This window comes from Equus quagga, chromosome 19 (genome assembly GCF_021613505.1).
Source record: "Equus quagga isolate Etosha38 chromosome 19, UCLA_HA_Equagga_1.0, whole genome shotgun sequence".
Lineage (NCBI taxonomy): Eukaryota > Metazoa > Chordata > Mammalia > Perissodactyla > Equidae > Equus > Equus quagga.
In genome coordinates, this window is record NC_060285.1 from 18,971,719 (window position 1) to 18,985,055 (window position 13,337).

General features: G+C 43.5%; 1 protein-coding gene across 2 annotated transcripts in view; it reads right to left on the reverse strand.

The window, feature by feature from the left end:
* STAB2 (stabilin 2) overlaps positions 1 to 13,337 on the reverse strand; it is a 147,793-nt gene that overhangs the window by 93,425 nt on the left and 41,031 nt on the right. For both annotated transcript variants that reach the window (XM_046646193.1, XM_046646192.1), the window contains exons 11-18: positions 13,193 to 13,275; positions 11,264 to 11,413; positions 9,714 to 9,857; positions 9,260 to 9,316; positions 8,982 to 9,107; positions 4,473 to 4,526; positions 4,086 to 4,166; positions 1,942 to 2,094 (exon numbers count right to left, since the gene is read on the reverse strand). In XM_046646193.1, coding sequence (XP_046502149.1) covers positions 1,942 to 2,094; positions 4,086 to 4,166; positions 4,473 to 4,526; positions 8,982 to 9,107; positions 9,260 to 9,316; positions 9,714 to 9,857; positions 11,264 to 11,413; positions 13,193 to 13,275 — 848 coding nt within the window. The remainder of the gene's footprint in view (positions 1 to 1,941; positions 2,095 to 4,085; positions 4,167 to 4,472; positions 4,527 to 8,981; positions 9,108 to 9,259; positions 9,317 to 9,713; positions 9,858 to 11,263; positions 11,414 to 13,192; positions 13,276 to 13,337) is intronic.

Here is a 13,337-nt window from a genome sequence, read left to right on the forward strand (position 1 = left end):
GGTACCAGCTGCTTCTACTCCTTGCTAGCCCTAAATACTTCCTGGAGAATGCATTTGTTCTTTCAATAGGTCTAACCAAAACCATCCTAAACCTTGCAGAGAGGATAGATTTGACTTTAACCCGGAGAAAATAGTAAAAGAAGACTCCATTAAGGCAGCTATTGGGAAACTCTTTTTCTTATTGAACCAAAATTCTTTGGGTTGCGGCTCAAACCCACAGCTTGATTCTTTGCTTTGAGAAGATGGAGAACAAGCGTTTGAACAACCTGGAACAGAGCAACCCTACAGCAAGGCAGGCAGGCAGGGCTGCCCTTGTCCCCCCACAGACTTCCTTCCCTGGACTTGAATGGCAGCTGCTCTGGGTGCGGGAGCTCTGAAGGAGTCTGATTATTGACTCCTATCGAGTCTTCTCTGCAGAAGCCCTGTTTTCCTAGTATTTTAATCATCGGGATCAGAGATGAGACTCTTCTCAGCTGGCCTGTTCTGATCTTCATCCCAGTCTAAGCCAGGTGATGCGTCTGCTAATACTTTTTGCAAAGAATGAGTCAAATGTAAATCACAGCCAGAGACTGGCTGGGAGAGAGACTGATTCCCGCCTCTCTTAAAAGGGGCGCTCAGAACTGAATCAAATCCCCCAGATGGTATGTGACTGGCACGGAGGACCAGTGCCATCACAATAGCCTAAAACATCGCAGAGCCATTACACCCATTAAGAAATCTAGACTCAAAAGAATCAGCCACAATCCTGTGCCCGGTGCTCCACTAGCTACGTCCAGCCTTCACGACAAGAAGAGGGATCAATGAAATCAAATCTATAAAATGAGGCCCTTTTTCCTTGTTCAGTACCCATCTTCCAAGGATATGGTGAGAACAGTCCTTGAAGTAGTGTTGCAGTGTCCTGAAAAGAAAGACCCAGATCTATTGTTGCTGCAACTTCAGGGTTACGGTTTCCATGGGAACGGAAAGATCATATGGGCAGTTTTGAAATTTGGGGTGCTCTGAATAAAACTGGCTGAGCCAAAAATGTTTCTATGGAAACAGGAAAGCCCATTTCCTGTACATAAGCTCACGGGCAAACAGACAGTTTGGTATTTGAAAAGAAGCACCGAAAAGTGGTTGAGTGGCCAGGCCAGAGCATTTTCCCCAGAAGCAGTGCTATGCTAAGTCCATCTTAGAGAGAGGAAAGCTATGGGCCTGGAGCAGGTGGTCCCAGGTGACAGGGGCAGGGAAGGAAGAGGCAGGAGACTGACGCTACCTCTTCTGGTGTCGTGGGTTGAATAGTGGTCCCCCAAAGTCATGTTCCCCTGAACCTCAGGATGTGATCTTATTTGGAAATCGAGCCTTTGCAGATGTAATTAGTTAAGATGAGATCACACTGGATGAGGCTGCGTTCTAAATCTAATGACTGGTGTCCTTACAAGAAGAGAAAGTGACACATAGTAACACACGGGGGAGAAGGCCATGGAAAGACACAGGTAGCAATCAGAGGGATGCGGCTACAAGCCAAGGGATGCAAAGGATCGCCGGGAGGCATCAGAAGCTGGGAAGAGGCCAGGAAGGATTTGTCCCTAGAGCCTTCAGAAGGAGCACAGCCCTGCTAATACCTTGATTTCAGACTACTAGCCTCTAGAACTGTGAAAGAGGACATTTCTGCCACTTTAAGCACCTAGTTTGTGGTAATTTGTTGCTGCAGCTCTAGGAAATGAATATCCCTGGGCAGCTTGTATCACTGTGGAAATTCCCCCAGGAACCTTGGTTCACATTTCACGAGCTAGGACCTCAGGCCTACCTGCTTCTTCATGAAGACAGAAACCCCTCTGGAAGGAGGCTCCTGGGGTGCAACTCTCCTTGGCAGCTTCCTCGGAATTGTGACAGGAAGGAACCTTGTCTGCTCTGTGGGGCTCTTCAGGGGGCCCTTATTTGTTTTTCTAGTTTTCTTACCAGTTTCATCTCTCTCTTCGTTTCATCACATTGGTGGTGCAGAATCGGGACGATGGAGGGAGGAATGAGAACTCCAGTCAGTGTGTAAATTCGGCCATTTTTGGCAGCAACCTCAATTTCTTCCATTGCCACACCATTTGCCAGAATCCGTCCCTGGAAAGAAGGATGCCATCTTTCATTCTGTACTGCAGGAGCACCAGCCGTCCCCAGGCAGAGCTGCATGGTGGCGATCTCTCTAAAGAGCCATCAACTTCACCTCACTCTTCATTGAGTGGAAGATTCTATTAGAAGGGCTTGGCTGACAGGGAAAGATGAACCTGTTAAATGAATTCTTGATGGACACCAGGCACGGATGTCCTTGCAGAAATGGTCTTTGCAGGTGCTGGACTGGGCAGGGGGTAAAACGATTCCAGCTCGACAGAATATTTGCTATGAGACCTTGGGCAGGCTGTTTCACCTTTCTCTGGTGAAATGGGGATCCGTTCATTCAAATACATTTATTGACCTTGTATTAGGCTCTGCTTTAGGTGTGGGGGGGTACATCAGTGAACAAACCCAGACAGGTCCTGCCTATGTGGTAGGGGAGAGAGTGGAAAATGAACAAGTTAGCAAAGAATTCCAATCTCCACTTTCCCCCCAACTCTGCTCCACCGGCACTATTAACGGTAACTCCATCCTTCTGGTAGCTCAAGTCACAAGCTCGGGAGTCATTCTTGGCTCCCTCGTTCTTCATCCCCTAACCAATCTGTCAGCAAATTCTGCTGGCTCTACCTTCAAAAACCGTCAGAAGTCAACCACTTCTTGCTGTGTCTCTGCTAACACCTTGGTCTGAGTCACCATCGTTCTTCTCTGGGTTATTGCAATCTTCTCCTCACCAGTCTCCCAAGATGTAGGTCTGACCATATCCTTCCAATGCTCAAAATCCTCCAATGGCTTCTCATCTCATTAAAAGCAAGAGCATCCATCCTCACTCTGAGTCCTTGGCCACGTGTGACCTGACCCCATCTCTCTTACTCTCTCTTACTGCCTCGACCTCCTCTCCTGCCTCTCTCCCTTTTCTCCCTCTGTTCTAGCCACGGTGACCTTGCTGTTCCCCAACCAGGTCGGGCATGTTCCTCGCTTTGTGCCTTTGCACTTGCTGTGCCCTCTCTCTGGAGTGCTCTCTCACCAGGTATTCACACTACTTGTTCTCCCATTCCCTTCAGGTCTTTGCTCACATGTTTTCTTCTCCCTGAGGATTTCTTGGGCACTTTATCTAAAATGTCAACCCATCCCTACTGTCTATTCCCTGTCCTTGCTCTGCTGTTTTTTGTCTTAGCACTTAATTGCTCTCTAATATATGATATATTTTACTTATTTAATTTGCTTATTGTCTGTTCTCCTATGTATTAGAATGAAAGTTCTATGCAACCAGGGACTTTCATATGTTTTCTCATTGGTCTACCTTCAGGACCTAGAATGGTGTCTGGCATATAGTAGGCACTCTGTAGATATTTGCTGAAAGGATGAATGGTCATCACCATCACCATCAACAATGAGTCAACAGGGGACATAATCTCTATGTTGCCAGACTTGCTGATATTATAACCCCAGGGAATTAGCTGAATAACACTGCCTTCTTTGAGTTTCTTAAATAAGTCGTGCTCCTTCCCACCTCAGGGCCTTTGCACATGCTCTCTCTTCTGCCTGGAACTCTCTTCAACTCATCTCTGCTCAAGTTCACTCTACTCATCCTTTGAAGCTTGGCTAAAGCATCACCCCCTCCTTGAGGACCTCTAGACCCCCAGATTTGCTCAGTTTCCTCCTGTTGTGTGCTCTCACAGTCCTCTTAACTTCCTCTTGGTGGCACTTATTTCAATTGTAATTAAATAATTAATTGGTCATCTAATTAGTTATTTAAAGTCTGTTTTCCTTGCTGGGATGTAAGCCTGGCTTTTTCATAGCTTTTTCCTTGGGATATAGTTCAGATTCTCATACATACAGTTGATCAGCTGATATTTGCTTAAAAAAGCAACAAATGAATAAGTAATTGTGAAGATTTTAAGCCTGTGTGTCAACATAGAGGTAGGGCAAGCTGATGAATAATCATAAGCAGGGCAAAAATGCACATGAGCAATGATACCCACAATAGAATTTTCACCTACGTTGTCGGTGGTGTTAAACTGTATGATCTGGTTGGCCATGCTCCTAATGTGAGGGGTTGAAATGAGAGTGGCCACTGCAAGCTGCAACGAGAAGAGAACAACAGACGGAGATGTTTAGAGCAACGCACGGAACCTTGCTTTCATAAAGTCCTCACTGGAAAGAATAGCCTGAAAGTTTATGAAATAAATAATGGGAGCTTTGATGTCATGAGTTCTTGTGGCTTTGACAATTTCTTTGATAATGGGCTTCTTATTCATGGCTAAGGATATGCTTGGAGCCACAAAGAGCAATTGTCATATATTTTCTAGCACCAAATATCACAATATAAGACTAAGTCAGATATCTTGAAAGCAGGGAAAAATATAGGCCAGGAAAGTGGGGCCAACCTGGGTAAATGGGACAATGTGGTATCTGACGAGTTCCAGAAGCTTCCGAGATCCCTGTAAAGGAATCAAGATACTTCTTCAGTTAATCAAGAAAGTACAGCTGTCCCCCTTCTTGTGGGGACCTCCTCAAATGACTTTGGACACTTAGTCAAGAAAAATAAATGACCCATAACCTCTCTATTGGGACATCCAGGGTGAGAAAAATCCCATTACCCAAATAGTTAACATTCACCAAATTCCTACTCTGTGGCTGGGCCTGTTCTGAAAACATATGCACGTCTCATTTAATCTTCCCAACAGCCCTGTGAGGTAGGGGTGACTATTGACTCATTTTATATGTGATAACACTGTGTAGTGAAGACATGTCCAAGGTCCCTAAGCTAACTTGGGATACAAGCCTAAGAATTAGCCCAAGCTCTCAGTCCCTCTGCTCCAGGACCTCTCTGAAAGTCTAAGGCTACGTTCTGGATTTTCTAAGATAGCCTCAGTTTAGGATTCACTTTCTCCATAAACAAATGTCTGCTTGTCAGACCACACGCTGGTTATTCAGGAATACAGTGCTTGTTAGGAATATCTGCTCAGGACACCTTCTCCTTCTGTGCTCCCATGATAGGTAGTCATCTTCCCTTCAAAGTCCTTTCCAAGATTTCTCATGCTCCAGAACACTGAAGCAGCGGTGGAGGAAAAAAGAGAGTCTTGGGACTATAAACAGAAGGAGCAGTGCCCATAGGGTGTCCTGGAGAGAGTGTACAGAGTTGAGGAGCACGAGGACCTTTCTCTGAGGGAAGAAGGCGGTGGCAGCAGTGGTCTGCTGCAGATGTCTGCAATCTCCTAGCGGAGTCAGAGCCGGGAGGTACAAGCTTCATAGCCCTTGAATTCTGCTACTTAAGGGGCCCAGCCATGATCACTCTGGCTTGGAAAGGTGAAGGACCACAAATCAAGATCATAATAACCACAAAGATCATTCTAGGCACATATTCCAACAGCATGATGTTCCAGGTGGGAAGAAAGCCCTGCTGAATTTGAGTTCCATTGTCCCAGACTCCTCCCTGCCTGTGCCCTTGGTCCCTACACTAGGGCATTACCTATAAGTAGAGTGACCACATATCCTGGTTTGTCTGATATAACCCTGGTTTACACCTTTTGTCCTGGCAGCCCCATTCACTTTCAGAATTGTCCTGGTGTGGATGATAAATGGTATGGCCACCATATCTATAAGCCAACAGCATTGTGGAGGGCAGGGTTACTAATAAGAATGTTGAAGTTGACCACTTGTTAGCTGGTCCTGGAAGCGATGCTTTCTGCAGCCCTGGTTCTGTTCCTATGTGACCCTGAGCAAGTCACTTTGCCTCTGGGTCTTAACTCCCCTTTACAGCTACTTTATGACAGCCAGAAGTGAGGACTTGCAGGCAGAGGCAATGCTATTACAAGCTTGGATGCTCAGTGGCAGAAGGGGTGAGAAAACGCAGGGACTGCTGGTAAATGTCAGACCAAACTGGACTTCAAACTCCCAGAAGGTAGGGAGTGGGTCTGTCTGGCTTATAAATTGCTGTGTCTCCAGCCAGCATAGCATGGGGCACACAGCAGGCCCTGCATAAACATTGTGCCAATAAATTAAAAGGAGGAGGGCAGGTGTCCTGGGAAGAGCAGTGAGCTGGACCTCAGGAACCTGAGTTCTGATACTGGTTCTGCTCCTGTGTGACCTTGAGCAAGCCACTGAGCTCCTCTAGTCTGTTTCACCTGCAAAATAAAGGGATTGGTATGGACCCATTCCAGCCTCCGATTCTATAAGAAAGGCTTCATCCACTGGATAATCCACTTCTGAAGCCTCAAGAATTAATTGACGTTGGATCCTTTTTATAAGGAACGGGAGACTGAAAGGGACAAAGCAGTTGATCAGCCTCACTCCCACCCCTGTGTGTGCCTGCTGCCCTGGCTGGCTAGGGGCCATCATTCAGTGAGAATTCAGTCCAGGATGGCTCTGGGTGACAGGACGTGCTTCCAGATGCCATTGTTGAAGAGCCTGTGGTGTAAGCATTCTTTTCTTTATGAGGACACTCACTTCCTCCCCGCTGTTTTAGGTAAAAACAACAACAACAAACAAGCCTTTTGGTACCCGAGCCACAATGAGAGAGTTTTTCTGACAAATTGTAACTATGACCTTGAACTCTGTAAATTCACCTTCCTTTGTCTTATTTTACTTGCAAGGTATTTGTGAATGGGCAACGGCCAGTCTCTCGCTGGCTTTGCATTTATTTCTGTCTAGTTCAGGGATGAAGCCATAACCCGGGGCTTGTACTCAATGGCTGTGGTCTCTGAGGGGGTGGCACGGTTTCGGGACTGAAAGTTTGCTTCAGGGAGAAACAGAAAGCTACACTGGAAAAGAAACATGGCATTTCAAAGTCAGAATGAGAAACCATTCTTCTGGTGAAACCAGTTTATTTTTCAGTTCATTGGCATAGTCGATGGGGAGTCTGCTGTCTCTGGCTGAGGTTCTTCCCAGAAAATAGAGCTAAAGGACGCTATTAAGATGGGTAGAGAGAGAAATAACTTCCCGTTAGTGGAGGAATTTTAACCTACACAGGCTTTGGACCTGAGAAAGAGGCAGAAATGATTGTTCCACTCCTCACCAAGAAATTGAAGTGGAAAAGCAGTTTTTGACTCAGAACAAGGAGATGAATCTTTCTATTCTTTGTGGGCAGAAGGATACTGCCTTTGAGAGAAAGGAGCTTGAGAGCCAGGAGCAGTGCTGTGCTGGTCCATTAGTTCTGCGGGGAGAAAAATAAGCCCTGATTTATAGTGTTGGCCAATTTCTACAGTGTAAATCATCACAGGCTGATTTCAAGCTACCGATGCGATCTCGCTGAATGCAGCTGGGAAGAGGTACACACAATTTATTCCCCAGAGCCTGCGTGAGCCAGCTCCGGCCGTCACCGTCACCGGAAGGAGTTTTGAGGGAGGAGAAAGAGGAGAACTTTCTGAGCAAAGGTGCTTGACAGAAAAGCAGGGAAGTTGATCTTTTCTATTCTAGATAAAAGGTTTTGCTTTAATTTTTAAGTGTACCTGATTAGGTGTCTGAGGACTCCTTTATGATTATTAAAAAAAAATCTGAATCAAATTAAAAGCTATGCACGCAGAGAGGCCATATAATCTCAGGATTTTAATACTTCCCAGGGGAGCATTATTACTTTTTGGCTTTAAAATTAAGTATGAGTGTGAGTTCTAAAGAGAGATATAACAGTTTTTCTGTAATAGCTAGGTTTCAGAAAACTTGAGTGTGAATCGTATTTCTAAAACAACATCCTACGTTGAAGACACTGGGCAATCCAGAATTTAAATAGAAACCTGTAGAAAATCCTTTAATATGTTGAATATCTGTTTGCAGGGTAAGAGATTTCCTTCTGATTTATCTCCTCGATACACATCTTTTTAATACAAAGTTTTCTGAAAGCAAGATATCTTTGTAGACACCTGAAAGTATTCTAGAGAGGGATCTATCCATGTGAAGCTCTAAACGATACAGGCAACAAGTTTCAGGGCTCCAAAAACAGTATGGCCTGGGCCACCTGAGTTAGAAAGTTGGTGCTTACCCAAATGTCTATTTCTGGGTCACATTCTAGTGCCATTAAATCAGAATGCTTGGGGAAAGGTTCTGGAATCTGCCTACTTAATAAGCTCCACAGGTTATTGCTAAGCATACTAAAGTTTGGGAATCACTACCCTAAAAGATCTGGATCCTTCCATTCTGTATAATCCACACTGACCTATGAGGCCATAGGTAGTCTTGTACCATTGCCAAGATGGCGGCATGATTTCAGGGCTCTGGAAGAAAGCTTGTGGCCCCTCATGTAATTCCACCATTTGAAATTCTAATGAAGAAAATTCCATTATTAGCTATCCTTCTCTTCAGTTTAAGGCTGTTATTTCTGGGAGAGAAAACACTTTAAATGGTTTTAGTCATTTACATCCTAGTGTGAAGGAGCCAAAAATCTCCTTTCTAAAAGAGAAAGTGAGAGAATTGAAGGCTATGATATATAAGGAGAGGGTTATCATGGAGAGAGATGACAGTGATAGAAAGGAAAGGCTGGAGCATCTTAAAATAGCATGTATTCCTTTTAAATTTAGCCTAGACCTGGCCCAGAATGGCCTCGTTTAGTCTTCATTTTCTAGTTCGTAGGGAACTTAAAATATTAATTTTGCCACTGAGAAATATTAGAAAAGTCAGGACAAATCAAAACAACTATTTATACCCGGCTTTGCAAATAAATTTGTTTCCTGTGCCCTATCTGATTGGCTGGTCGTAGCTGCTTAGAACTCTATCGAGGAGACTGGAGCCACTTCTGGGCTTGTTCCAGAGAACTGCGATTGATTAATGATGTCTGCCTTGGTTGTGGGAAATAGGTGGTGATATGTGTGTTATTTATTTGCCATCCCTAGTTTAGAAAAAACCTGTATGGACCGAGGTAGTGATGGTGACATGACGCCATCGGAGTAAATAGGACATAATACCTCTGGAGAAAGAAGGAAATCGAGAGTGCCATCCTTCATGTTATTCAATGCTTCATTACTTGGAACAAAAATGGTGTATGGTCCATCAACCCCATCTTCATCTAAGGCATGTCCCAAATTGGTTTCCTGCATTTGAGAAATGAAATTTTATATCTGCAGCCTACCCCAGACAAATATTTAAAGTAATTTATCAGCAAGTATTTATAATCAACACCTCTGCTAATTTTACAAAAAAATGAGCATAAAACACTTTCCAGAAATTCATGAAAAATACATACCTCTAACAAAGATCTGAACTTGCTGTACCTTGGCTGTAGCATTGTCATTATGGGTTTCTAAAAAGAGACATTTTGCTTAAAAATTAGTAAAAAAAAAATAAGTGGTTTAGGAAATAGACATCCTAACATTAAAAGACTGATGACAGAGTTTGTCTGTAAGTGTGGATAGACGTAAAAGGACGAGGTCAACATTATACAAATGTTTCCTGTTGTTATTGAAACAGTAGTTCAGACTTGCATGTTCTGAAATAGTCTTTGGCCATCATCAAATAGGTCAGAGGGAATGAGTTTTATGGCAGCGAGGACCGCCCCCTCCTTCCCCATGGTTTGGGTCCTAATACAAATGAAGGACAAGCACATAGTACTGGTGTGCACTTTCTTCTTGGATGTGACCCTCCAGGGAACACAGGAAGATGGATTTGGGTTGAAATCACTTTTACCTGAAATATCTCACCTCAGTGTTGCTCTTAAACGTGGGCGCCATCTTGTCCATGGCTCTGTCGAGGATGTGCAGGAGCCCGTTGGAAGCGACTATGTTCCCCTCTATAATTTTTACCTTCCTTTTGCCTCCATAGAGTTTAAGATTTAGTCGATTGTCCTAAAACACCAAGGGAAAAAAAATTAATGTGGTGTCCTTGAAGGAGTGAGCATTGGATTCGAAATCAGAAGTCCTGAGTCCTTGGGTTCTGCCATTTATTGGCTGTGTGATCTTGGATAAGTCACTTATCCTAAAATGGGGATGATGTTATCTGCCTGGTTGACTTCACAGGGTTTTCATTAAGATCAAATGAGATAATGTGTGAAATCACTGATGACTATCAAGTGCTGAATGTGAATAAAGCATTATAAAGTTCTTCTCCAATGGACTACAAGCTGCAAAAGGGAAAAACTATTCAATTTACTGCAAATCCGTCACCTACTTTAGTGTCTTGCACACAATAAAAAATATTTGTGAAACAAATAATTGAAACTAATTCCTTCTTCCTCCCATGTGGCTCCTACAAGTTACAGACTTGGTAAATATTTGTTGAGTGAATGAATGAATGAATGTCCTTGTGAGAAAGGAAGCCACATCTTCCTCTATCTATCTACCTACCTACCTACTTTCCTATCTATATACCTATCATCTACTATCTATCTAACCATCTGTCCGTCCATCCATCCATCCATCCATATATCCACCCACCCACCCACCCATCCATCCATCCATCCATTCTCACACTCACACTGCAACACAACAGTTAAGGATTCAGGCAGACCTTTGAGTTCTGGCTCTGGCACTTACTGCATGACCTCTCAGTTTTCCCATCAGAAAAACCTATTTCACAGCATTGTTGTGAGTCTTACAGAACCTAAATAAAGAATTATCCAAGTATGTTGCTTACAGTAAGTGCTCAATAATCTATCAACTACTGATATTTGGTGAAACACAACAGTACAGGCAACAACCTGCACACACACATTCTGTCCATTAATCACTTGCCCTTCAGCTCAGTAAAGTCACAAAATGAGGTATTTGTGAAAGGAGAGGAGGGAAGTTTTATTTAAAAAACAAAACAGAACTAATGGCATTTGGAGAGATGGAATGTTAAGTTTGAGAGGGTGGATAAACGCCAGCAACCTAAAATAAACAAAATCCGTTTCCTTTTGTAGGAGGAATGCTGATGTGGCTTTGTACTGATGCTTCCAGGAAACAGCTTAACTGCAAATTTGCTCCTTCCTGCTGGCAGTTGAATGATGGTTGCCTTGAAAACTAATTCAGACCAGAGAAAATCAAACACTTCATATCCCCCTTTCCGTAACAGCCCATGCTCCTCCTACCTAACCCTTTCTGACATTGCTCTCTATTCCTTCCTACACAGAAAAGTGCTTTGCCAAACAAGGAATAAGGAAAGAAGTGCTTTGTAACCTTTCACGACCCCCAAACACAAAGAGAGAGATGGCCGTGGGCGTTGCCTCAGTGGACAGTTTTGTTCTGGGAGTGAGAATGGGAGAAATCCTTACCTTATCACTGCGGAAGATTTCCCCTGACTTCCCGGTCAAGGTATAGAATGTGTCTGTGTTATTCATACACTCAGTGTTCATCTGCCCAGCAATTATGTGGAGTTTCACAAAGTACTGAGCAGCTTCATTATCCATCAAGAGTTGTTTCACCTGAGAAAAGAGAGCGGTTCCTTCAGTCTCCGCTGTTTGAAGGAGAAAATGAGGTTTGTGGTTCATGCTATGACTTGTTCAGCGTCAAAGGCATCAAAGCCAGCGCTCCCTCACTCCGCTTTGGGCTCGTTCAGATGCAGATGACTTTCCTGGAGCGCAGCAGCTCTGGGCCAGGCCTTACAGGGAGCAGAAATCTGCAGAGTGGGAGGTGATGCACAGTACATCCTGAGACCATGGGCCTGTGGTCGAGCTCGGAAATGGACATAGTGAGGAGAGCATAGAGCTGGGGCCAGGGGGAGCAAGGAGGGTAGCAGGCACACAGGAATCATCTTTTAAAAACTTTTTACGTTTAAATTTTATTTTTTTTATATTGAGGTCACATTAGTTTATAATATTACAAAAATTTCAGGTGTACATCCTTATCTTTCGACTTCTGTATAGACTGCGTCGTGTTCACCACCCAAAGTCTCATTGCCAAGGAATCTTGAGCCCAGGAAGCAGAAGGGAATGAAATACGAAGTTACGTGAGAAGAGCGAGTAGAGTGGACTGATGGAGCTTTTGAATAGTAAAATTAAGATTTTTGAAATCCATTGGACCAAATCTAGATTTTGTCAGTATTATATGGTCAATGATCAGTCAACAGAGACATTTTACTAACTCTGTGTAAACTTAATCTGTATGTTAAACAAGAGAGCACGGGCGAGGTGCCTAGCTCAGAGGCATTCAATATTTACTCGTTCTTTCCAGCAGGAGAGACGTGAGTGCATCTCTGAAGATTAACGACAGATTCATGACGGACAGATGAATGGTGGTGGCATATGAAGGTGAGAGAGTCTGGAACTCACTGGATTTTAATTTAATGCAGCAAAAATTATCATCACAAAACATCTTGGATTAAGATAAACCAATTTTATACAAATCAATATGTCCATTATCTACATTAAATCAAATCTATTTCATTAATGCCGTCACCATGGTACACCTCCGTCGGGCACTATGAGTTTCATTACTGCTGGATGACATTATCTCAGACAACAGCCGCTCACATTGAAAACCACAGTTTTCTTCTACTTTCCTCTATCACTGTTACCGTTTATGCCGATTTTAAAGAAACAAATACCTAGTCAATACATTAGTTTAATTCTTCCTGTAGGAAGTGAGCAGTTTTGCATTATGCAAATCTCATTTATCACATGACCACAGTTAATAAGCCTCAGGGATGATCCTTGAAGGGGTAATGATTGGAAGTGGGCACCAGGTGGTGTTGTGGGGAGCTGGTAATGGTCTTGCTGGATACACAGGCACATCCACTTTGCGACAACTCATTGAGTTGTGCACTTACAATTTGTAGATTTTCTGTAAGGATGTTATATTTCACTAAAAGAAATTTACCAAAGAATCACCATCATCATCAGTAGATTTAATTTCAATGGAGGTTTTCCACTTTAAATAAAAGAAGGTACGGGGGCCGGCCCTGTGGCCAAGTGGTTAAAGTTATGAGTGCTCTGCTTCAGTGACCCAGGTTCATGGGTTTGGATCCCGGGAGCAGATCTACTCCACTCATCAGCCATGCTGTGGAGGCATCCCACATACAAAATAGAGGAAGACTGGCATGGATGTTAGCTCAGGGCTAGTCTTCCTCAAGCAAAAAAAGAAGAGGATGATTAGCAACTAATTCAGGGTGAAACTTCTTCATGATAAAAATAAAAAAAAGAAGGTACTGCCTACTAAGGTTTTTTGCATTAGCTCCTTTGTGTAGGGTTATTTTAAATACTTACATTGAATCCTTTCAATCCCTTGTCTGTTGGCAACAGCACAGTGAAAGTTCCCAGGTTGCTTAGTGGCCAGGCATAGGCTTTGTCTTAGGAGTCAAAATACACAAAGAAAGAAAACATCAAATGGGTCAGTGGCACACGAGGAGTA